The sequence below is a fragment of the Silene latifolia genome, chromosome Y, assembly GCF_048544455.1.
Source record: "Silene latifolia isolate original U9 population chromosome Y, ASM4854445v1, whole genome shotgun sequence".
Classification (NCBI taxonomy): domain Eukaryota; kingdom Viridiplantae; phylum Streptophyta; class Magnoliopsida; order Caryophyllales; family Caryophyllaceae; genus Silene; species Silene latifolia.
The window spans coordinates 3816728-3843790 of NC_133538.1; the positions used below are offsets into that span (position 1 = coordinate 3816728).

Genomic DNA, 27063 nt, shown 5'->3' on the forward strand with positions numbered 1-27063 from the left:
TCAACCGTTTATCCGTGAACAAGTTTGTCGAACTTCTCCTCCGCCATCGGTCTTAACTCCGATACTGCTCATCTTAATGAATGATTGACTCCACCCCTCGTAAAAACTATTCATATCGTTGGCAAACTGTTCAACGATGTTCCTTGTTCGTTGGTCAGCGAATAGGGTAGAATCAGACTGGAAGAGTCCCCTGTGTGCTATGAGGTTGACATAGTACTGATTGTCGAAAGCCAGGGATGTCTGTGGATCAATGCTAACCATTGCGGATGCGGTCTTTGAACACTTTTTAGCCAAGTTCAATGCATAGGCTTTGTCTAGCGTTGGATCAACAAATGTCATGTTTCCCTTTGAGTTGATCTGGAATCTATCGTTGAATGCACTGCAGTGTGCTGATCCTATGGTGTGTGAACCTGTAAAACATACATAGTTTTTCCAGAAATTATTGCTTTTAATAGAAGTTTGAGATCCTTTTCTTGTGCGAATTATCCATGATCAAGGTAAGTGTCCACCTTCTCCCCACACTGATTTTGATGGCTTGTGCCTTATATATAGAAAATATGATTTAAGACTGATCTCAGGTCATTAAATAAGCTTTCCATTTTGGAATACATACCGTCTAAAAGTGAGAAGTGATGCGTTGAAATATCGCAAATTAGTTTCAACCAAAGTCGAGGAGCAATGGCCGGAGGTATGTAATTTGATCTGGTTTTACTTTTTAATGCTTCCACTTGTTGTATGTTCTGTAAGTGTTGGAACATGTTTATAAGTAAAAATTATCGTCACAACATCATAACGATTATTATTGCGCATTTTATTGTAAGTATCATCTACAGACTACAGTATTAGCTTTGTAGGAGGCTGTAGCAGGCTGTAATGCACTATCATTAGGTAGTCTTATGAAGGTATTTACTATTTAGGCCCTATCTCCATCACTGAAATAATTTGATAGGAAATGTTTTCATTTAAGCTCCCTAAAACGTTTTGATAACTACACTTTCTGGGATTATATCTTTTCTGTTTTGACATGACGAGCCTATTTTACATGCGACTTGTATGCACGCATTGGGCCTCATAACTTCAGGGGCCCATTATATAATACGTACAGAGTAGCTCTTAAAACAGTCACGCTTCAACTCAATGTATTTAGTTTGTGGTTTGATCTGTGCACCAAAGGGAACTATCGGTTGGTGGAGGGTTGATGCTTTGAAATGTAGCACTACTTTTCATGAGTAAAGTAGACTACAAGGACCCGAATTTTGAATAAAACTAGTTATAAGGACCTAAAGTATTAACAGAAAGCTTTAAGGACCCCAAATTCTTCTTTCCGTCAAAATTAACGAAAGTGGCCCAAAAATGGTTGACTTTGTCTTTTGTGTTTCTTTTGTATTTAAGTATATATTACAAGTAATGGTTTATTTGTGATTTATGCTACTTCGTTTGGTGTCAGAAAATGCTATTTATTCCGTTAAGACGAATTATTTATAATTGCACCATTTTTGTTTTTGGTATGTTTTTATTATTAAATCGTCAAGTTAAGGGCGCAAGATAGACCCGAACCTCCCATTTTTTTTCAAATAGAAAAGCATATTTTGGGTTATTTTTAATACGGAGTATCAAACTAGTGTTAACCATGCAAATTGTAAGATTTGCGTTTTAAATCTTTTGTGTTACCAGAAAAGACATAAGAGTGAGCATCAGTGCAAAACCAGACCATACCAAATCAAATCAGATCGAAAATAAAAAGTTTTTGAATCAAAGACTGTACCTAAAACTTTCAGTTTTATACCTGACCAAACCCAAATATTCGGTCTGGTTCGGTCTTAAATTAAAACGACTTTTTTTCCATTTGGTAAATTACATCTAAATCCTTGTGTGGAATAAAAGCAATGCGAGAAAACATGATATTTAAAGTAAATGTCTCAATTTAAAATGTTAGAATGACTAATAAATTATAAAACATTACCGACATAATAAAGAATGAGGGAGGAGCCAACAAGCAAGAAGTATGATGAAGAGAGAAGGAATATGAGTAGTAATGTAGTTATGGGTGTACAAAAATATACGATACAATTTTAATATTTGTATACAATATGCTATACGATATGAATTATATAATTTCCTTAGATATAATACGAATTTTCATATTTACGATACAGTTTTCATCAAACCGTATAGATACGTATCAATAGTATTTAAAGATGGATAAGGATACTAGAAAAGTGAGTTCTTAAAATAAGATATCCGATACAATTTCAAAACCTATCGAATATTTAGTTTTGCACACCTAAGTCCCTAAGTGTAGTACCGTGTATTAGTACTATTATTATCTTTGATTATTGGAATTGTTTTATCTTTTTCTATCAGGATTAAGGTGTCGGGTTTCACAAATAAAGTAAGACGGATTTACTAATAAAAATGTACTCAAAATAAAATTGTGCAATTAAAAATAATTCATGCATCAAAATGAAATAATGGAATTTTCCGAAAACGAACGAAGCAGTAAACTTCAATAAAAGCAATACTTTGTAATATAAACTCAAATAAATATAGAGATCAATTAATTAGGAAGATACGAGCACAAAAGACAAAGGCAATCATGCAAATAAAAGCAAGTGCTTGCAACATCCGTTAAATTTAACGAAAGAGGAACGTTTGTCTAAAAAAAATAATAATAAAAAAAAATAACGGAAAGAAGAATTTGAGGTCCTTAAAGCTTCCTATTAATACTTTAGGTCCTTATAGCTAATTTTATCAAAAGTTCGGGTCCTTAAAATCTACTTTACTCCTACTTTTCATTGTCATTTTCCACATCATATACCATCCTCTTCCTTCACTTTTCGTTCTTTTTCTTTAACGTATCTGTGTTTACTTTCCTATTTCTTTAATGACAATTCGTCCCTGTTTTCTGTTTTCCGTTTCCCTACATTTATGGAGTCTTATTGGTCTTTGAATTAGAACTTACAATATTAAGACTTGACCAGGAAAAGGGTCATGAATAGACCTGTCAAACGGGTCGGGCGGGTCAGGTTCGGGTCGGGTTAGAATACGGGTCGGGTCAAATATGGGTCGGGTCAGATACAGGTCGGGTCATACGGGTCGGGTTAGGGTCAGAATACGGGTTAAGAAATAATTTTTAACGTCTTTTTTAAACGATTTTTTTAATTTATTTGTTTTTTTTAAAGTAAAATATATTTAAAATTATTATTTTATTAATCATATTCATCATATACAATATTTATATTGATATAATTATTAAAATAAAGTTTTTTTAAATAATTATTTTATTATTAAATATTATAAAAGTTATATAAAATTAAAATTTTAGTTGAATTTTTAATTTTAAGTAATAAAAAAATAATTTTTTAACTATTTTTCAAATATAGTATATAAATATCAATATTTTTAATAAAATTCATGATTTTCTCTTGACCCAACGGGTCGACCCGTTCGGGTCGGGTCTTCACCCAAAAATAACGGGTCATTTCGATATTCATCATATACAATAATTGTATTGATATAATTATTAAAATAAAGTTTTTTTTAATAATTATTTTATTATTAAATATTATAAAAGTTATATAAAATTAAAATTTTAGTTGAATTTTTAATTTTAAGTAATAAAAAAATAACTTTTTAACTATATTTTCAAATATAGTATATAAATATCAATATTTTTAATAAAATTCATGATTTTCTCTTGACCCAACGGGTCGGGTCTTGACCCTAAAATAACGGGTCATTTCGGGTTCGGGTCAAACGGGTCGCGGGTCAAAAAAACCGGGTTTGCAACCCTAAAAAAACGGGTCGGGTTTTCGGGTCGGGTCGAGTTTTGTCAGGTCTAGTCATGAACGTGACAATAACAACAACAACATCAGAGCCTTAATTCCAAAATGATTTGGGGTCGGCTGACATGAATCATCCTTTAGAATCGTCCCTGAGTGAACGCACACCTCAAAATGCGAATAGAAAATGAAAAAATGAAAAACAAAAGGGAGAGCGAAAATCTAATACAAAGTCAAGGTAAACTTACAAGTTTTAAAATCGAATTCCGGATTTCTTTTATAAAAACTTTAAATTTAAATCGAGAGAAAAGATTAAAACGATTTTAAAACCGAAATAGAATGAAGGATCCGGAATGCCTTAAAAGTAAACCAAGTAAAATATATAAGAAAGTGGTTGGTAAAAAAGGTAGGGCTGAGCAAAAAAATCCGAACCACATTTTTAAACAGAAACCGAACCGAAACCCGAATATTGGAGACCGAAAAATTCGGGTTTTTCCCGGTGCGGGTCCCAAACCGAATTTTAAGCACAAATGAGGTGCGGGTCTAAATATAACCAAACTAGAGACCGCTTTTAAAACCGGATTGACTTTTTTCTGAAAAACATAATTTCATCTATGAATTAAATACACACAAGCCAAGACTTAGGCCCAAAACATCAAAACCTATTTCTCTCGTTCATCTCCTGCCCTTCAGTCTCTCACCCCCTCTCTATCATCTCTAAAAAAAAAACCAAAAATTCTTTATGAAGTAATTTTAGATGTATGTGACTCTTTAATTGTAGTTTTGAACATCATTTATGTAATACCCAGGATATTTAAGGGCCTTGTTGACTGACTCTGTTTGGGGAGGAATGGGGGAAGGACCAGACTTACAAGACATATTTGATAGGATGACTTACTCGACCTAGCAGAGGCTACTCGGCCGAGTATCTTCAATAATCGACCGAGTAGAGCCTACTCGGCCGAGTACTGCACTCGACCGAGTATGGTCGCCGTTGGACGCGTTAATATAAAACGCAAGTTCGCGAGATTTATTTCATTTCCCATTTTCTCGACAGTTCATTTTTCTCTAACCCTAGCTTGCCTCCCTCTCCTATTACCCATTTCTACACACTCTCATGAGTATAGGCTAAACCTTCACCAAGGGAAGGACGGGATTCACCTAGGAAGGATGGCGTGCGTGGTTGTCATCTGTGCCGTCGTCGAGGCGTGTGATAGGATGCGTACTGGAGTCCTGCTTGGCTGTTATAGATGTCTTCCATGGTTGTGTCGAGGTAGGTTTTCCTACTCAGTACCGTTAATTGATTGTGACTGTTATCGTTTCATATCTTTTGTTATCTGCTGATCATCGGTGTTTGAGCGTTGTGGTGACGATGTTGGTGTGGAGGTGTAGTGACAGCTGGGGTGTTGTGCGTGTTGTGATTGTGGTGGAGTCACTTGCGGGAGTGGCTTCACACCCTGGTTCGCCCTCTGTGGAACCCGTCACGAGAGGGGATGTGCACATTAAGGGATAGGGATTGTTAGTCGCTCGTTGATGAGCTGGACTAGGTGGGAGGGGCTGCGGTAAACCACTGGCGGCGAGGGTTACCTGTTGCGATGGGTAATCTGGCAAGGCTACACACTTCGGTGTGTAGTCGGTTACTGTGCGAGATCGGGAGACTGGGTTTGAAGATGATTAGCTGGTTACATTGTTTACCTGTTTTACATTTGATTAGTCGGTACTGACCCCGTGTTGTTTTGTGGTATTTGCGGTGATCCATTCGGGGATGATGAGCAGTTGGCTTAGCAGGTACTGTTGATTGTGGCTGCTAGGATTGGAGGGATCGAGTTATCACGCTACCAGTCTAGAAGTGCTGTGTCATGAGTGTTGTAGTTTTATCTTTGGTATAAAGAGTTTGTATTGAGTTGTATTGTATAAGATACATTAATATTTTATAATTGTTCTTTTATTGTCTGATTTGATCTACTTCCTCGGGAAACCGAGATGGTGACACCGTCATACACTGGAATGGTCCTTGGTAAGGCGTTTTGGTGTGCGGGGGTGTTACAAAGTGGTATCATGAGCTTACCCTAGACGAGTTTGCCGACCATTTGGGTCTAGAGGCCGAGGGGAAGGGTACTTTAGTGATATGGCCAAGAACAGCGGTGCCCCTCTTTACCTTCCATACTTGACTGGCCGACCTACTCCTAGTGCCAGTTCCATGCTAATTAACGATGTTCAGCATGTTGTTCTTCGTATGTTCTTGAGGATGATGACCTGCCTGTTGTATGCGAGGGACGACGTGAGTAAGCTTAATTATCATTAGGTCATGTTGCTTATGTCTTACCTTAACCTACACCGTCAGAAACCGTTCTATTACAGTGCTCCAGGGGTAGTGTGCTCTAGTCTTGAGCGCATGGCACAGTCCGATACCCGACACATTGCTTGCGGGGCCATAGTGACCCGCCTAGCTCAGCGCCTAACAAATTTTGAGGCCCCACCTCCTGAGGAGGATGAGTGTGTAGAGATTGTGCCTACCATGGACGCTCAGTACTGGCGTCAGAACAGATGGTTGAGGAAGATGGATGACGGGTCTTATGCCTGGAGGGTGAGGGGATCTATGTGGATGGTGCTTCCAGACCCAACCCATCTCCATGTTGTTGACCATTTAACTGAGTGGGAGCCTTGTGCCATTCCTAAGCCTGAGCCCCAGACCTACCTGATTGACCCAAGGATTCTCTTGGACCTACCTGAGCCTGTCATCGTGCCTTAGGGACAGCAGCAGGCACCTCCCCCACCTCGAGAGCGTCGTAGGGTGAGGCAGTCTAGGGCAGACCCGGTTGTACCTGAGCCCTCTTACTCCGCCCCTGACTTCTACCCTTACCAGTACTCGCCCTACCCCACAAACGACCCCCCAGGATGCAGCCGAGTGACCTGGCTGAGCGGATCTCCACTACTTTGGTGCTCCGCAACATGCATGAGATGGCCCATAACCAGGGCATAGGGACACAGCTAGCACAACCTGTCTGGTGGAGAGGACCGGGAGTGGACACGAGATTATTCCACAGCTACGGAGTTGATCCGAGTTACTGGAGGCCAGCGGAGGAGACAGAGTTTGGCTGCCTCGCGGGACCATGGGGAGCCAACTACGGCAGCCAGCTCGGAAGGGATTACTCAGCAGCAGCAGGCTTTCCAGGAGCGGGCAGTTCCGGTGCAGGTGGTGACGATGACATTGAGGAGGGTCCTGGTTATAGATCTTGTGTTGTTATATTGCTTGGATTGACTTCTTTGGTGTCAGATTTATTTCTTTTGTGTTGGATTTATTACTTTTGCGTTGGATGTTCACTTTCGGGATTTATTATTTACTGTTGGATGACTGTACTCGGCCATAAGGCCGTTATTTACTTAACTTATCGTGTGGAGACGTGTTGGATTTCGTTATGTTAGGAATTAGTTATGTTTGGTATCGTTGTGAAGAGTTTGGTTGCAGCTTAATTTGTGAATGCTCTACGTGATGGCGTCAAAAGCCCTCTGCCTGTCATAACTCGACCGAGTATAGTCACTACTCGACCGAGTAGAGCTTACTCGACCGAGTATACAAATATACTCGACTGAGTAGAGCTTACTCGACCAAGTAGTCATTCATACTCGGCCGATTACTGCTGATACAGAGACCCATGACGTGTGATAGTTACGTGAATTGCAAGAGTTATGTGAGTAATTGTATGACGGAATCTGTGGGTGCCTTATATTGTCATTTTGTGCAATAAATTGTTCAAAAGATGGACTATGATCATGTCACAGGTATGCGATTGCTTGGATAACATATTAATTTGTGAATGTTTAGTTATATGGTATTGGTTAATATCCAGGAACTTAAATTGTTCAGGATGATACACGAGCCTTTAAACAAAATAGAAATGTAACACAATACCCAGACGGTGATGTAGCTGTCACCAGTCTTATACGTGTATATGATTGGTTACGGTTATAATCGCTCCAACTGGATGAGTGAAACTAGTGGTCGGTACATGTTTAACCTAAAAGCTTATGAATAAAACTGCTATCATTTGCTAACCCCATATTTGGATTTATATACACTACTTAATTACGGAAACATTCTGTCTCTATGAGTCACAAGCGTGTAATATCATAAAGTAAGTTGTGCAACAAGAGTTTATGGGTAATGTCACAGTCATGATGTGTGCGTTGGCTTTGGGTACGGGAAGTAGCTAACGGTGAACTTCGGGGACGAAGTTCCTTTAAGAGAGGAAGAGTAATGTTGCGAGGATAAATGATGAAATTATATCTATAATACTTGAACCACTTCAACTTCTACGTTGGTATTTGGAATCACACTATGTTACACGTTATTATTGAAGTTCATTACGTTTCCTTGAAGTTGTATCTATGTTATATTGTAGGTAGCTTGAACGTGCAATCCTGTATGGGTGTGTAGGATGTGTACTTTTGGTAGTCGTTGTGTTTCTTTCACCGGATTAGTATACGAAAAACATGTGGTATGAGATTTGAACGTACCTTGCTGTGAATCTATGGGGGAGTATCCTTTCCGTATATTTTGTACGTGTTAACTGTGGTGGTATGTTTGTTGGTTGAATAATGTGATGTGGTGGTAGTATCGAGTACGGCCGGAGTTCGTATGTTGTTATGTGTGTGGATTGTGTTTTTGGGGTCTTGTTGTTGATGTCGTGGAGACGGAACTTCGGGGACGAAGTTCTTTTTAAGGGGGGAAGACTGTAATACCCAGGATATTTAAGGGCCTTGTTGACTGACTCTGTTGACCAAGACCGACCTTGGGGAGGAATGGGGGAAGGACCAGACTTACAACACATATTTGATAGGATGACTTACTCGACCTAACAGAGGCTACTCGGCCGAGTATCTTCAATACTCGACCAAGTAGAGCCTACTCGGCCGAGTACTCTGGTACTCGACCGAGTATGGCTGCTGTTGACGCGTTAATATAAAACGCAAGTTCGCGAGATTTATTTCATTTCCCATTTTCTCGACAGTTCCTCTTTCTCTAACCCTAGCCTGCCTCCCTCTCCTATTACCCATTTCTACACACTCTCATGAGTATAGGCTAAACCTTCACCAAGGTAAGGACGGGATTCACTTAGGAAGGATGGCATGCGTGGTTGTCGTCTGTGCCGCCGTCGAGGCGTGTGATAGGATGCGTACTGGAGTCCTGCTTGGCTGTTATAGATGTCTTCCATGGTTGTGTCGAGGTAGGTTTTCCTACTCAGTACCGTTAATTGATTGTGACTGTTATCGTTTCATATCTTTTGTTATCTGCTGATCATCGGTGTTTGAGCGTTGTGGTGACGATGTTGGTGTGGAGGTGTAGTGACAGCTGGGGTACTGTGCGTGTTGTGATTGTGGTGGAGTCACTTGCGGGAGTGGATTCACACCGTGGTTCGCCCTCCGTGGAACCCGTCACGGGAGGGGATGTGCACATTAAGGGACAGAGATTGTTAGTCGCTCGTTGATGAGCTGGACTAGGTGGGAGGGGCTGCGGTCACTCACTAGCGGCGAGGGTTACCTGTTGCGATGGGTAATCTGGTAAGGCTACACACTTCGGTGTGTAGTCGGTTACTGTGCGAGATCGGGAGACTGGGTTTGAGGATGATCAGCTGGTTACATTGTTTACCTGTTTTACATTTGATTAGTCGGTACTAACCCCGTGTTGTTTTGTGGTATCTGCGGTGATCCATTCGGGGATGGTGAGCAGTTGGCTTAACATGTACTGTTGATTGTGGCTGCTAGGATTGGAGGGATCGAGTCATCACGCTACCACTCTAGAAGTGATGTGTCATGAGTGTTGTAGTTTTATCTTTGGTATAAAGAGTTTGTATTGAGTTGTAATGTATAAGATACATTAATATTTTATAATTGTTCTTTTATTGTCTGATTTGATCTACTTCCTCGGGAAACCGAGATGGTGACACCGTCATACACTGGAATGGTCCTTGGTAAGGCGTCCTGGTGTGCGGGGGTGTTACAATTTACATGTCTATGACTCTTTAAACTTTAATATGTATGACTTCTTTATGAAGTAATTTTAACATTTGACAACCAAGGTCTTCAAATATTCAAAATGACAGCATGGTTATTGTGCCAATCAAGAGCAATCAAACAAAAATCGGGTTCGAAAACCGATTTCGGGTAACCGGTTTTAAGATCCGGTTTGAAAATTCCAGAAAAACCGGTTACCCGGATTAAAAGAGGTGCGAGTGAGGTTTAAGAAATTTAAGGTTTTTTAAAACCGGCGACCGAACCGGTTTGAAAAATTGGGTCGGGTACCCGGTTTTGCTCAACCCTAAAAAAAGGTGTAATAAAGGAGAGAAGAACAAATATTTTTATAAAAAAAATTAAATAAAAATACTAATATATATGTCAAAAAAACATCAAATACTAAAAATTCACATGTATCCTTTCCCTCCACTGTGCCCTCTCCGTCACCATACTCTCCTCAAGCCCCAGAAATCTCATATCGTGTTCTATCACTGTCAATTATGTCTGTCTCGGTCTCCCTCTACCTCTAGGGACCTTTTCTGTTCTCCAAGTCTCCAGCCTGCTAACTGGTGCGTCCATAGGTCTACTTCTCACATGGCCAAACCATCTTAGTCGATTTTCCATCATCTTGTCCTTTATTGACGCCACTTTTACCTTTTCCCTCACTTCATTCCTTAATCGATCTTTCCTTGTATGTCCGCACATCCACCTCAACATACGCATCTCCGCCACACTCATCTTTTGAATGTGACAATGTTTCACGGCCCAACAGTCGGAACCGTAAGGTAAGGCAGACCTAATTGCCATGCGATAAAATTTTTCCTTTAATCTTTGGGGCATATTTTATCGCATAAAAACGCTGAATCACTCTTCCATTTCAACAATCTCGTTTTAATTCTGTGAGCCACAACTCCATCTAACTCCCCATCATTTTAAATAATAGATCCTAGATATCTGAAGAAATCTGACCTTTCAACAACATCCCCTCGAAAATAATACTCGCCGCCTTTGTCGATCTCGAGCCCGCCACTTTAGTGAACTGACACCTCAAATAGACCCCTCTTTGGGTCATCAACGTGACAATGAAAGAACATTTTCAAAGTTGCAGTTTTTTTCCAGTTTTCCCAAGACTTTCTCGTGTCAGTCTTTAATGGCTATTTCTAGCCGTTCTTATTACTTCCGCTAGTTGTTGTATGTTGTTAACTGTTGAACATGTTTTAAGTAAAATTACTCGCTCAACACTATAAAAGTTATAATGCTGCATAACTTCGTACAGAGTGTCTACAGTTTGGCCTTGTAGGAGTTGGTTGTACGCTGTAATGCTGTATTATGACCTAGTCTTATGAAGGTATCTCGGCCCATCTAACCAACTCTGTTACTGAAAACAATTGCTAAGAAATGTTTCAACATTTCTGTAGTTTTAGGCTATGAAGGTATTTAGGTCGTTGTACGCTGGTGTACGAGAGTTAGGCTCTGTTTGGTAAAACTACCTGAAAAAGTAGCTAAAACTTGAAAAGGTAATTGAAAACCGAAAAATGCCTAAGCAAACCTGAAAAGGTAGAATCGATAAGGAATTTAAAATTAGGAGTTGATAAGCTAAGTGATTATATAAAAATGTGTTTGTCAGACTAGTTGAAAAGGTAGCTGATTTTGGTCAAATGACGTAAAAGGATATGAAAAATATTTAATATTATAGAATAAAGGGGGTAAAAAATGGAAAATAAGTCATTTCAGGTACCTGATTTCTCAAATACTACCTGGAGTAGCATTTCATTTCAGGTACCTTATTTGACCAAACGGAGCCTTATAGACATATATTGGGATCAGGGAAGAGATTGCCTTTCGATGAATTAGTTTTTTCATTCAAGCTGGCAAAGATGTTTAATAAATACCCTTGGTGAGATTGTATCAATTTTATATATTTTACTGAGTTTAATTTTAAGGTATTTCGGATCCTTAAATTTTATTTCGGTTTTCAAAATTGTTTTAGTCTTTATTCTCGATTTAAATTTTAAATTTTTATAAAAGAAATCCGGAATTTGATTTTAAAACATATAAGTTTATCTTGTCTTTGTATTATGTTTCACTCTTTTTTTCGCATTTTGAAGTGTGCGTTAACCCATGAACGGTTCTAAAGGATGATTCATGTTAGCCGACCCCAAATGCCTCATAAATTAGGAGGCCATACTATAGTATGTAATTGTTAGAACAGTTACACTTCCAGCTCCAGTGGATGCAGTTTGGTGGTTAAGGGTTGAAGCTCGAAACTTAGCACTACGTTTTATTGTCATTTTCCACACAATATAATATAGCACCCTCTCCTTCCCATCTCTTTCTCTTGCTTTGACTTACTCTCTTAAATTTCTATTTGTTTATGGACATTCCTGTTATTCGTGTCCTTACATTTATGCACAAGTTAAAGTTTTCTCTTTTGCTTGAATTTATTTCTTATACCTTGTTGTATTTCTACATTTACTTTCCCGCTTTACATTGTCATGATTTTGTTTTAATGGCTTCAGTTATGTTGCCAACTCTTTTTCTACCTTTCTTTCTTGGTTTATTAATTCAATTAGATACTACCGTAGTACTCCGTCGTAGGGCCGTAGGGGAGGGAAAGGAAGGGGTAGGGCAAAGGAAAAGGAGTGATGGTGAATCCTTTCTAATCTTTCCTATGTTGGAAGAATTTGACCCGACTTTAGTCACTATATTATGGAATATCAATGGTGTTTGGATTTTGTATAGCTTCATTAAAACCTAAAACTTCTATCGAGAAAAAGGGTAGCAGTTGCAAGCAATTTATACCTGATAGGATGACAATGTCTTCCAACGATAACCCTTTTGAGCCAAAACTCTTCATCATTTCATCCACTTTAAAACTTGTGTCTACAATATTCGGCCGGACATTGGATACTGCAGATACCATTCGATCTCGCCGTCCTGTGGGAATCTGTATGTCTGGGCCTCCTGTCTATCAATATTAGAACTGTCACATTACTATAAACAAATGACAGGAAGAGTTTTTAACATTCAGAAAATATAGAGAAGGTCCATTGTGATGTTATACCAGCGCGACAGCATCTCTAGCTGCCATTGCGAGAATATCAGCACAAGAAACTGTTTCCGGACAGAATATCTCGATTTCTCTTTTGGCAGACTCTATGACTTCAAATCCTCCAAGTGAAGCATTTGCAGGGTCGTCTTTTTCGGTACCCTTCCCTTCTAATAGCACTGATGCATCACAACCCTGCAAGAACATAAGCTTAATGTTAGAACATTTTTGTTGATGATGACAAACCCACTCTAATCTTGCCTTATTTTATTTCAGGATTTAGTCCAACCTCCGAATTAAGTGATTATCAAGTGATTGTGGTCAAAACGTGTTGAACAAGCCACCCAAGGATTGTGTTGTAATAATGAGTCACTTATGTATAGGTAAAAGGGTGTAGTATTAAGGCAACAGTAAGCAAGACTATTGTTGAACAACAGTCTGCTTACTAAGGCAACAGTCAGCCAGACCGTTGCTTCAACTCGTGTCACTTGGAAGAAGTCTTCATTTTCAAAATATTCATATTTCGAAAATACAAACTTCTATTTTGAAATACACATTTCTGATATTTGAATCTTGTAAAAGGTTATTGTTTAAGAAAAGGATATTCTATTGGCATCTTTCAAAAGGTCTTAACTCAAAGTGGCAATAATTTTCATCATGATTTTTAGAAAGAACTTGTTTCTTTCCAAATTTGTTCCTCTAAAATGTCCTCACTTGATTGTCCATCTTACCTTGACTGATTTTCAAAGGCCCTTTCAAGATAGTTACAAGGCTCCTTTTCTTGTTTAACTTTTGGAAGAATGCTCTATTTTGTGCAAACTTGGGCAAGTCAAAATTATTTGTTTTCTACCTCATGTCTTGACTTCTAAACCCTAGTTTGCTTCCCTATAAAAGGAGCACTCTTCTCCTTCATTTTCTTAAGACTTTTCCAGAGAATTTTCAAAGTGTTTTGCAAACTTGTTTTTAAAGAACTCAAAGCTTTTTACTTCATTTGCAAAATATTTCTAAGTCTTCCAGTGGCAACAGTCTTCACTACCGTTACCTTAAGTATAACATTCTCTTACCTAGAGTCGATTGATCTATAAGTTGTCCTTATCAATTCTTTCATAGAATCAGTTTGAGGAAACTTGATCTTTGTAATCATTCTAGTAAGAGTCTTAAGTTTCTAGACGGAGTAGTCTTGAGACTTGTGTCGCAACCGGAGTAGGTTGTTGGTTCTTTTATTTGTAAGTGTCTAAGTAGTCGGAGTAGATCACTTAAACTTATTAATAAAAGAAGATTGGACGTAGGCCTTTAGGAGTTGGCCGAACCAATTCAAAAGCATCGTGTTAATCTTTGTTATTTTAATTTCCGCTGCATTTTCATTACTCGATTGTTAATCCACGTTTTATTTAACAACAGTCGCTGATACTGTTGCTTTTGGTCAGTAGCCTTCTCTTATGAGCTAAGACATAAAAGTAACAGTCAGATCAATCGTTGCCTTACTGCAATCATCTTAAACATCGTGATACACTCTTAATGAATCAATATTACTTGATGTATCCATTTGTTCTTCACATTATCAACCAACTTGCTTTAATTCAATAAAGACTAAGTTGAAATTTTTAAAATAGTACCCAATTCACCCCCTCCCCCTCTTAGGTACTTGAATTCTAAACTCTTCAATTGGTATCAGAGCCTCGTGCTCTTGATCAAGGTTAATCACCTTAGAGTTTAAATCTTGGGAAATGGATTCCTCAAAACACTCCAAGATCCCGGTCTTTACCGGTGAGAATTTTGGGTGGTGGAAGCTCAAAATGGAACACTACATCAAAAGTATTGACTATCAATATTGGAAAATCATCGAGAACGGACCTCTTACTATTGAGGAAACTGACATCCTTACGGGTTTTACTAAGGTCAAAGATGAGAAAGATTACAATGAAAACGATTTTAAATTGGCCGAGAAAAACTCGAAAGCGATGTCGATTCTTCAACGGTGTGTTGGTGAGGCCGAAGTGAGTCGGATTTCTGGATGTCCTACGGCTAAATTAATTTGGGATTCCCTTGTTCTTGCCTATGAAGGGACGTCTCAAGTTAGAAAACACCGTATTGAGCAACAATATGAGATGTTTCACATGTCAAAGGATGAGTCCATAAATAGTTTTTCATCTCGCTTTTCGTGTATTATAAATGAACTAAAAAGCCTAGGGAGAAATTTCGAGTCCGAGGACACCATTCGAAAAATTCTTCGTAGTCTTACCACTAAATGGCAACCTAAGGTTACCACCATAGAGGAGGCCAAAGACCTATCCACTCTATCTCTTCATGAATTAATGGGATCACTAATGGCTCACGAGTTCAATCTCGATAAGCACTCTAGTGAATCCTCAAGGGAAAAGAGTCTTGCTTTAGCATCCTCTTCAATTGATGATGAGGATGAAGAAGAAGATGTGTTTGCTTTGTTCTCTAGGAACTTAGTTGGAATGGTGAATGGTCATGGACATAAGAAGTTCAACAATAACTACACGAAAAAACGCTTTCCAAAGACCCTCCACCACTATTGGATGCTTTAAATGTGGTGACAAATCACATCAAATTAAAGAATGTCCTAAGTGGGATGAGATTAAGTCCAAAGATAAGCGAGATAAGGCAAAAAAGGACTACAAAAACCGAGTCATGTCCGCCATATGGGGAATGTCCGACTCCGAGGACGATGAAATCATCGAGGAGGAATTAGAGGCTAAAATGTGTCTTACAAGTCGTCTCAAGGACAAAGTCTCAAAACCCTCTAAAACCGAGCATCTTAGATGTCTTATGGCTCACCCCGACGATTCTGACTCCGATTCCGACAATGAGGTAAAACTTCTAAAGGCCAAAGCTAGGACTTACTCCAAAGAAAAAGTATGTAAACTTCTTGACAAACTATTTGATAAGTGTCGTTCACAAACTGAAAAGTTGGATCTCATGCAAGATGAAATAGAAGAAATTGCTCAAGAAAACTTTCATCTTAAAAGTGAACTTAAGGCAACAGACAGTGCGACTATTGCCTCTGATGAGGTGAAAAGAGTAAATAAATTGAACAAGGAGTTGTCAAACGAACTAAAGTGTCTTAGGTCGAACCCCAATGATGTTTCTGATCTTGAGAATGTTAATACCACTCTGATTTTACAGATTTCCATGATAACTAAGGAACGTGATGAACTTCTAAATGAACAATCCATATCTAAAGGTGTAATTGATGACTTAGTTGATGAGATAGAAGAACTTAAAACAACAAAGTCTCGGATCAAGGTTGCCTCGACAATGTCAAGGAAGTGTCAAATGAACTAGTCACTAATTTATCTAAAGAGAATGAGTGTCTCAAAGTCAACTTAGATGCCTACAAAAGGGAGATTAGAATACTTCATGAAAAACTTGTCAAAATTCAAAATGAATCTCCCGAATGTAGCTCATCTAGATCAAAAATTGTTCATTTAGATAGTTGCATATCAAGTCTTAAGCTTAATGTTCAACAAAAATCTGAAAGTTTCATGGAATTGAAATCCGAGTATGTTTTAATGAAGAAAGAGTTAGAAAACTCTAAAGAAAGAAACAAGTATCTCACCTTTAAAGTCGAAGAATTAAAAGGAGAACTTGTTGAAGCTAAGAATGTGTCTAAAAATTGGGAAGGAAGTCAAAATGTCTTAAATTTCCTCACTAATCAGTCCAAGAGATGTGATAAAACTGCCGGTCTTAGTTTCAAATGGAACAGTCGGATCCATTGCCCTCGTAAAACCGGATCCAACTCAAACCGACTTTAGAAGAAGGAAATATGTTGGTCTTCCCGAGTACATCATTTGCAACTATTGTGGTAAAACCGGTCATGTCTTTAATGCTTGCAAGAAAAGACATAATGACATTAACAAAAATATTAAGGTTGTAAAACAAGTTTGGATTAAAAAAGACTTGTTGCGAAATGTGAAGGATAAAAAGGGGCCCAAATTTATTTGGGTTCCTAAACTCAAAGTCTAATCTTGTGTAGGGATTGGTGAGAGGCGGCCGTAATTGGTACTTGGATAGTGGATGTTCTCATCACATGACGGGAGATAGAAGCCAATTCCTCTCACTAGAAGCTTATGATGGTGGCAAAGTAACTTTTGGCGACGACAAGAAAGGTGAAATAATAGGCATGGGAAAGGTCGGTAAGTCATCGTTACTTTGTGTCGACAATGTGCAGCTTGTCAAAGGTTTGAAACATAATCTCCTTAGCATTTCTCAACTTTGTGATAAAGGTAATATTGTGGAATTTAGTGCTAATTTGTGTCGAATAAGGAGTTGTCAAATGAACTAAAGTGTCTTAGGTCGAACCCCAATGATGTTTCTGATCTTGAGAATGTTAATACCACTCTGATTTTACAGATTTCCATGATAACTAAGGAACGTGATGAACTTCTAAATGAACAATCCATATCTAAAGGTGTAATTGATGACTTAGTTGATGAGATAGAAGAACTTAAAACAACAAAGTCTCGATCAAGGCCTCGACAATGTCAAGGAAGTGTCAAATGAACTAGTCACTAATTTATCTAAAGAGAATGAGTGTCTCAAAGTCAACTTAGATGCCTACAAAAGGGAGATTAGAATACTTCATGAAAAACTTGTCAAAATTCAAAATGAATCTCCCGAATGTAGCTCATCTAGATCAAAAATTGTTCATTTAGATAGTTGCATATCAAGTCTTAAGCTTAATGTTCAACAAAAATCTGAAAGTTTCATGGAATTGAAATCCGAGTATGTTTTAATGAAGAAAGAGTTAGAAAACTCTAAAGAAAGAAACAAGTATCTCACCTTTAAAGTCGAAGAATTAAAAGGAGAACTTGTTGAAGCTAAGAATGTGTCTAAAAATTGGGAAGGAAGTCAAAATGTCTTAAATTTCCTCACTAATCAGTCCAAGAGATGTGATAAAACTGCCGGGTCTTAGTTTCAAATGGAGCAGTCCGATCCATTGTTGCCTCAGAAAACCGGATCCAACTCAAACCGACTTTAGAAGAAGGAAATATGTTGGTCTTCCCGAGTACATCATTTGCAACTATTGTGGTAAAACCGGTCATGTCTTTAATGCTTGCAAGAAAAGACATAATGACATTAACAAAAATATTAAGGTTGTAAAACAAGTTTGGATTAAAAAAGACTTGTTGCGAAATGTGAAGGATAAAAAGGGGCCCAAATTTATTTGGGTTCCTAAACTCAAAGTCTAATCTTGTGTAGGGATTGGTGAGAGGCGGCCGTAATTGGTACTTGGATAGTGGATGTTCTCATCACATGACGGGAGATAGAAGCCAATTCCTCTCACTAGAAGCTTATGATGGTGGCAAAGTAACTTTTGGCGACGACAAGAAAGGTAAAATAATAGGCATGGGAAAGGTCGGTAAGTCATCGTTACTTTGTGTCGACAATGTGCAGCTTGTCAAAGGTTTGAAACATAATCTCCTTAGCATTTCTCAACTTTGTGATAAAGGTAATATTGTGGAATTTAGTGCTAATTTGTGTCGAATAATTGATGTCACAACTCATGAAATTATTCTCGAAGGGAGACGTGTCAAAGATGTTTACTTAACCGACTTAAACACGTTGTCCGGTCATACCATGTCATGCATGAGTGTAATGAAAAATGATCCTTGGTTGTGGCACAAAAGGTTTGGACATGTTAGTGCTAAAACTCTTCACACTCTTAAAAAACTTGACTTAGTAGAAGGATTTCCTAACATGAAATTTGAGTTTGATAAAGTATGTGATGAATGTGCTAGATGTAAACATGTTAGAAGTTCCTTTAAGTCTAAAAGAATTGTGAGTACTCTTCGCCCATTACAACTTTTGCATATCGACTTATGTGGACCAATGAGAACTAGAAGTAGGGGAGGTAGTCGTTATGTGTGTGTCATTGTTGATGATTATTCTAGGTTTGTTTGGGCACTTTTTTTGAGTTCCAAGAGTGAGGCATTTGATGAATTTTTAATTTGGTTGAAAAAGATTCAAAACAAACTTGATCTCAAACTTGTTTCCATAAGAACCGATCATGGAACCGAATTCGAAAATTCATCATTTAGCGCTTATTGTAATGACAATGGTGTAGACCATAATTTTTCGTCTCCTAGAACACCACAACAAAATGGAGTGGTCGAACGAATGAATAAGACCCTTGAAAGTATGGCTAGAACCATGTTGTTGGGTAGTAAATTGCCTAAAGACTTTTGGGCCGAAGCGGTAAACACCGCTTGTTATATTCATAATCGAGTCATGATAAGAAGCATAATCAATAAAACACCCTATGAAATTTTACGTGGTAGAAAACCCAACATCTCATATTTTAGATGCTTTGGGAGCAAATGTTTTGTTCACAACAATGGTAAAGACAACTTGGTAAAATTTGATCCACGTAGTGATGAAGCGGTTTTTTTTGGTTATTCCGACCATAGCAAGGCCTATAAAGTTTATAACAAACGAACCATGCTAATTGAAGAAAGTGTCCATGTCATATTTGATGAATCTAGCATTCTTGGACAGGTACAAAACGACGGAGAAGATGATGAAGATGACGAATTTGAAATAAGTCTTGTGAGAAAAGACTTTGTGTTTGAGGATGAGGAGGCTCCAATCAATGACGTTAGGCAACAGTCACAGACACTGTTGCCTTCTGGTGAAAGCAGCAATCCAGGGGGAACAAACAGAGACACTGTTGCCCCTGATTCTAGACCCCATTCAGCAACGGTTCACACGACTGTTGCCTCCACTTCCAAAACTGTAACAGTCCCATACACCGTTGCCTCAGAAGAATCCTCAAACACCAATCCAGTGCCTGCCTCTAATCAACAGACAACAGTCACGGAGACTGTTGCCTCTAAGGGGGAACAAAGCGCCTTTGTTCCTAAAAAATGGAAACATCAAAGCTCTCATCCACTCTCGAATCTCACTAGTGACTTGAACTCCGATATTAAGACAAGGGCCTCACTTAACAACTTTGCATCTCTTGATGAATTTTGCGCCCATAGTACATTTCTCTCTCAAATCGAGCCGACCAATATAACAATTGCATTAACCGATGCCGATTGGATGCTAGCTATGCAAGATGAGCTCAATCAATTTAAAAGAAATGAGGTATGACATCTTGTCCCTGGACCATCTAATCGTATCGTCATTGGTACTACATGGGTCTTTCGCAACAAGCTTGATGATTCCGGTGAAATCGTAAGGAATAAAGCTAGATTAGTGGTGCAAGGTTACAACAACCAAGAAGGAATTGATTACGATGAAACCTATACACCGGTAGCTAGGCTTGAGGCCATACGATTATTGATAGCTTTTGCGGCTCACAAAGGCATTAAGCTTTTCTAAATGGATGTCAAAACCGCCTTTTTAAATGCATATTTGGAAGAGGATGTCTTTGTAGAGCAACCACCGGGCTTTTTAGACAATGATTTTCCTAAACACGTTTTCAAATTAGACAAATCTCTTTATGGTTTAAAACAAGCACCAAGGTATTGGTATGATAGATTGTCTAAATTTTTCATTGAAAATGGTTTTAGAAGAGGTTCAATTGACAAAACATTGTTTCTAAAGCAACAGTCCAGTGAACTGTTGGTTGTCCAAGTATATGTCGATGACATCATATTTGGAGCAACAAATGAGATTCTTTATACTTATTTTTCGGAACTAATGAAATCGGAATTCGAAATGAGTATGATGGGAGAGCTAGGATTTTTTCTTGGGCTCCAAATAAAGCAATCCAAAGATGGAATCATGATTCATCAACAAAAGTACATTAAAGAAATGCTTAAGAAATTTGGGATGACTAATGGCAACCCTCACTCCACGCCTATGGTATCCAAGTCCAAATTGGACAAGGATGAGAAAGGTAAGAGTATTAGCGAAAAGGTGTATCGAGGTATGATTGGATCACTTCTCTATTTAACCGCAAGTCGTCCCGACATTATTTTTAGTGTTTGTTTATGTGCTAAATTCCAATCAAATCCGAAAGAATCTCACTTTAAAGCCGTTAAACGCATTCTTCGATATTTGACTGGAACACAAGATCTTTATTTGTGGTACCCCTTACATTGTCCCTTTGATCTTATAGGATATTCCGACGCGGACTATGCGGGTTGTAGCGCCGATCGAAAGAGTACATCCGGAATTGCAACATTTTTGGGTCCGTGCTTAATCTCATGGGGCTCAAAGAAACAAAACACGGTTGCTCTTTCAACTACCGAAAGTGAATACGTTAGTGCCTCTCATTGTTGCTCACAACTTCTACGGGTAAAGCAACAACTTCTCGACTTTGGTATTATTTATGACTCTGTTCCTATTTTATGTGATAATACGAGTGCGATAAATATATCAAAAAATCCTATTCAACATTCTAAGACCAAGCACATTGAAATCCGTCACCATTTTATTCGTGATCACGTAGAAAAAGGACATGTTGAACTTATTTTTTGCAAAACCGAAGATCAAATTGCCGACATATTTACTAAACCACTTGCAAGAGAACAATTTGAAAAACTTAGGTTACAAATTGGCTTAATTAATTGCTTGTAATTTTTATATGAACTAAACTAATCCCTCATATGATTGACTAAAACGGGTTTGCTATCCTTCATTCTAGTCTATCCATTCCATGTTATGTCCTTAATCGATAAATCGTCTTTGTCTTAAAGATCACTCAACCGGACGTCTATACTTATGTTTACATTGTGTACCACCAAATTGATTAAGACCTCAACTACTCTCTTTATGACACCTAACCTACAACTACCCCACTTAATATCACCCTCTACCCTCCATCCTTATCCTAAAAGACCTTCAAACCGCCGTCTAATCTAACGGACCCCAAACCCTCCTTATCATTCTCTTTACCTTCTCTTACCATGGTCTAAACATCATTTAATTCAAAAATCCCGTCCCCATCACCCACCATGTCCCAAACATCGTCCTCTCATGACACTCCTGTCAACCCCACCTCCAAATCTAAAGTATCTCATGCCCTCCCCATCAATCCCTCACCAGAAACCGTCCAAGAACCACAACCTTTGCAAACAACTCCAAACCCGACTCCATCCTCCTCCGTAACAAGGAAACGAACCAGATCTGGGTCAAAGAAATCATCCTCTAGTGCTTCATCAGAACCCATCCACATCCATATCGAAGACACAACAGATGATACCGGTGGCTCCAAACCTGCTCGGAAGTCGCCACTCAAAAAGGGAAAATCCGCATCCAAATTACCGAATATAATTGAAGAGGAGACCGAGTTTGATGAAAATGAGAAAGTTGAAGATGATGGTGTTGATAAATCTGAAGGAAGTGGGGAAGATCATTCTCATGAAAATGAGAACTCTAAATCCGGTGAAAAAGTTGAAGAGAATATTGAAAAGGAAGAGGATCTGGTCGACCAATCAATCGGATCTGAGGAAAACGAGGAGGAACCGGTTCAAAATAAACCACCAAAGAAGAAAACAAAGAAGAAATCTGCGGTGAGTAAGGGGGAATTTTTATCGAGTTCGGATGCCGTCACCCTCTCCGGGAAATAGGATCCGTCTACTATCAAGGATCAAATTGATGCTAACCCATTACTCACTGATGAAATTAAAAGAACTTGCGGAAAACTACTTCACAGGGATGCTCTTCACACTCCACGGGTCTACGCGTATTTGCCAGTGAAGTCCTTCAGTTTTTCGCCACTGTCCATGTGCTCTCAAGCTTGAAAACCCTAACCGCAAAAATCAATGGTAAGTCATTCACTCTTTCCCAAACTCAGTTTGCCAAAATCCTCTCCATTGACAATCAGGGATACGACCTTACTCCTGCCGGCAAAACTTGGCCAGCCTTAGATTATGCCTCCCCCTCCGTAATTGCCAAAATCGTGACCCCCTTTCACCCCAAATGCAAACCCGTTAACCCCAATGAACTCCCTGCCCTACCAAAACTCTTGTTCAACCTACTGTGTCGTACCATTTACCCATCTAATGACCGCACAAAACTTACTGCTGCCCAACACTATCTCATCTTTCACTTAATGACTCACAAAAAAATCAACCTCCCTAGCCTTTTCTTTTAACGAATTGCCATGATAGAGTCCAAAATTCAAGACCCCAACTACAACAACCCCATTCGCCTACCCTATGCCATGTGGATTTCTCTGATTATTCGGTCCAAAGGGTTGCTTGTTAAGGGCAGTGTCGGTTCTCAGGATATGTTCGATATGATGTCGGGATGAACCTTGGGGAAAATGCTGTTGAAAAATGAGAAGGGAATTTTGGAGGTTGTGAAATCGAAAAAAGGGAAGAAGGATGTCGAAAAACCCTTGGGAAAGGAGGGTGATGTGTCCAGAGTTACGGGTGGGTCCTCGGTTCTTGATACATTGGCTCGGGTTAAGGAAGATGTTGCGTGTCTTCCGGGTCTGAAAAAGGATGTGGAACTCATCAAGTCTACTCTTGAGTACCACAAAGGTGAGGTTGCTATCATCTTTGCTTTACTTCAAGAAAAATATGAGGATGATGATGCAGGAACTGTCGAAGGCTCGGACAATGATGATGATGATCTGGATGGGCTCCCTATTTCGACCCACTAAACCCATATTAACTCCTAAAAATCAGCCTAACCATTTTGTTTGCCACCCTTGCCCCTACCCCGCTTTTATCTATTTTGGTGGTGTACTCTTTAAACTATGCATTAGCCGTACCGAACTTGTTGTTTAAACTTTGTTTGAACCTTGTTAAATGTTGACCTTGTCATTTTGTTGCAAAATTGGTTGTCTTTTGTGTGACGTAACATGCATGTTTATTCTGTGTCCGGGGTTATTATTTCCTTGTTTGATGATGTCAAGAGGGGGAAAAGGGAAATTCATGTTCTTATTACTTGCTAGTTGGTTAATCTTTTGTCTTGTGGTAGAATAAATTTGACAGTAACTTTGCTCTAAGATTTGTGACCTTATAAGTTTAGCCCACTGATTCTATTTTCATGATTATTGTTGGACTAACCAATTGAGGGGGAATTCTTTTTGGAACATTCATTTATTAGGGCTTGTCATCATCAAAGGGGGAATTTGTTCGAACACTTTAGTTGATGATGACAAACCCACTCTAATCTTGCCTTATTTTATTTCAGGATTTAGTCCAACCTCCGAATCAAGTGATTATCAAGTGATTGTGGTCAAAACGTGTTGAATAAGCTACCCAAGGATTGTGTTGTAATAATGAGTCACTTATGTATAGGTAAAAAGGTGTAGTACTAAGGCAACAGTAAGCAAGACTGTTGTTGAACAACAGTCTGCTTACTAAGGCAACAGTCAGCCAGACCGTTGCTTCAACTCGTGTCACTTGGAAGAAGTCTTCATTTTCAAAATATTCATATTTCGAAAATACAAACTTCTATTTTGAAATACACATTTCTGATATTTGAATCTTGTAAAAGGTTATTGTTTAAGAAAAGGATATTCTATTGGCATATTTCAAAAGGTCCTCACTTGATTGTCCATCTTACCTTGACTGATTTTCAAAGGCCCTTTCAAGATAGTAACAAGGCTCATTTTCTTCTTTAACCTTTGGAAGAATGCTCTATTTTGTCCAAACTTGGGCAAGTTAAAATTATTTGTTTTCTACCTCATGTCTTGACTTCAAAACCCTAGTTTGCTTCCCTATAAAAGGAGCACTCTTCTCCTTCATTTTCTTAAGACTTTTCCAGAGAATTTTCAAAGTGTTTTGCAAACTTGTTTTTAAAGAACTCAAAGCTTTTTACTTCATTTGCAAAATATTTCTAAGTCTTCCCGTGACAACAGTCTTCACTACCGTTACCTTAAGTATTACATTCTCTTACCTAGAATCGATTGATCTATAAGTTGTCCTTATCAATTCTTTCATAGAATCAGTTTGAGGAAACTTGATCTTTGTAATCATTCTAGTAAGAGTCTTAAGTTTCTAGACGGAGTAGTCTTGAGACTTGTGTCGCAACCGGAGTAGGTTGTTGGTCCTTTTATTTGTAAGTGTCTAAGTAGTCGGACTAGATCACTTAAACTTATTAATAAAAGAAGATTGGACGTAGGCTTTTAGGAGTTGGCCGGACCAATTCAAAAGCATCGTGTTAATCTTTGTTATTTTAATTTCCGCTGCATTTTCATTACTCGATTGTTAATCCACGTTTTATTTAACAACAGTCGCTGATACTGTTGCTTTTGGTCAGTAGCCTTCTCTTATGAGCTAAGACATAAAAGCAACAGTCAGATCAACCATTGCCTTACTGCAATCTTCTTAAACATCGTGATACACTCTTAATGAATCAATATTACTTGATGTATGCATTTGTTCTTCATATTATCAACCAACTTGCTTTAATTCAATAAAGACTAAGTTGAAATTTTTAAAATAGTACCTAATTCACCCCCTCCCCCTCTTAGGTACTTGAATCCTAAACTCTTCACTTAAGTCTTTTATTACATACCATAATCATCAATCATTCACATTTTGTCTCTTAATTTCATCCTTAATGTTATGAAACAGGAGCTCACTTCGACAAAGCAGTCATGGAAGAGAAGGCGCAGTAACTTCCCAGGAATAGTCTCATCATTTGAAGCTGCTGACCTGACAGTGCTTCTGACAATGAATTCTGCAGCTAGACATGAGAAATCATAGAAGCCAACGCCGAAGCCGTACGAAGACCGTATTCCCGAGACGAAGAACAAGAAAGAAAGAAGCACAACCACTTTGCAGAAGTTTTTGCTTAAATGGGGTTGAAACTCAAACTATTTAACAAAATAGGATCGATTTCAAACTATTTACCAGAAATGGGTCCACGTCATTATTTCCGAACTTTTTATTTTTTTTAATGAGTTGTTAGTTTCTCGCTATCTGGGACAGCGATATATTGCTTGCCATATGAAGGTGCTTGACAAGCTACTTTCGTCCTCGCCGTTCTCCTTGCTCCAACCACCAAATAACGAAATACCACCACCATTCTCTTCTTCCCACTTCCCTTATCATATTCACAGCTTTGTTTAAGTTATTAGCTCAATGGTTTGCACAAAAACCGACCCGCAATATCACCCTCCACTAATGATTTCGATTTTGCGGCAATCCATTTATCTTGTCTTAATATGATTATTTGTACCATATGAACTCGTTTTTTATGTAATTCAAATCTGGGTTTTGATTTATAATCATCAATTGATAAAACTTGTGAGTAGTTCAGTAATCATGTGCTTAATGTAAGTGTGAAATACACCGTACTACCTAGAAGACAGTAGAAGTATTCGTGTAACAATGGTGCATTTATACAGCGACAAGTCCGACAACTGCATTTCCATTTGCCTCAAGCTTCATGCTAAAGTTGTATGAGGTGACGAGATGTGGGATATATACTGGTCTTACATAAAAAACGAATTCAGATGATACAAATAATCATTAAGAGAATATAAATGGATTGCCGCGAAACCGAAATCGATAGTGGAGGGTGATATTGTGAGTCGTTTTTTACGCAAACCATTATATTAATAACTTAACAAAAGACGCTCTTATGATAAGGGAAGTGGGAAGAAGAGAATGGTGGTGCTTCGTTATTTGGTGGTCGTAACAAGGAGAACGGTGAGGACGAAAGTAGCTTGTCAAGCACCTTCATATGGCAAGCAATGTCTCGCTGTCCCAGACAGCGAGAAACTAACAGTTCATTAAAAAAAAAAAATCGGAAATAATGACGTGGACCCATTTTTGGTAAATAGTTTGAAATCGACCCTATTTTGTTAAATAATTTGTGTTTCAACCCCATTTAAGCAAAAACTTCCACTTTGCAAAGGTGATTTTTTCCTAAAAGAACAGATGTTTTATTTTCCATGAGAAATCCTATAAAATTCAAATTTCCCAAGTCAATGTGGCATGAAAATGATTAGAAAAAGTTTCCTTAATGACAGTTTATAGAGAAGGAAAAATGAAAGGTCAATGCAGCCAGACTTAATAATAAAAGCAGCATTAACTGTATATAGGTTGGAGGCTGATAGAAAGAGAGTTAATGAGATAGTGACAGTGACAGTGTTAGGGAAGGTGAACATGAACCTTCAACAGTTAAACCTGTATGTTAAAGAGCTTGCAGGAATTTATGGTGAGTTTCATCTTTCATGCATCCCAATGCAGTACTGTACAGCCTGAATTATTGTGTGGTACAACTACCCCTATATCTTCCTTTTTGGGTATATGCATGTCTGTCTCTTCTGAT

General features: G+C 38.4%; 1 protein-coding gene across 1 annotated transcript; it reads right to left on the reverse strand.

The window, feature by feature from the left end:
• On the reverse strand, positions 1–26177 carry LOC141627500 (peroxidase 46-like). Its single transcript, XM_074440745.1, has 5 exons — positions 26133–26177; positions 25367–25600; positions 12862–13041; positions 12600–12765; positions 1–410 (listed from the first exon to the last, which is right to left on the reverse strand). The coding sequence occupies exons 1-5, from the start codon at positions 26175–26177 to the stop codon at positions 1–3; spliced, it is 1035 nt and encodes a 344-aa protein (XP_074296846.1).
• Positions 26178–27063: the final 886 nt, after the last annotated feature.

Excerpts from the sequence above, each read along its gene's own strand:
- LOC141627500 (XM_074440745.1), bottom strand. The coding sequence starts at position 26,177 with ATGAAGCTTGAGGCAAATGGAAATGCAGTTGTCGGACTTGTCGCT. Across the intron at positions 13,042-25,366 it reads TCCATGACTGCTTTGTCGAA|GGTTGTGATGCATCAGTGCT; the intron begins GTGAGCTCCTGT and ends ATGTTCTTGCAG. Across the intron at positions 411-12,599 it reads AGACATTGTCATCCTATCAG|GTTCACACACCATAGGATCA; the intron begins GTATAAATTGCT and ends TATGTTTTACAG.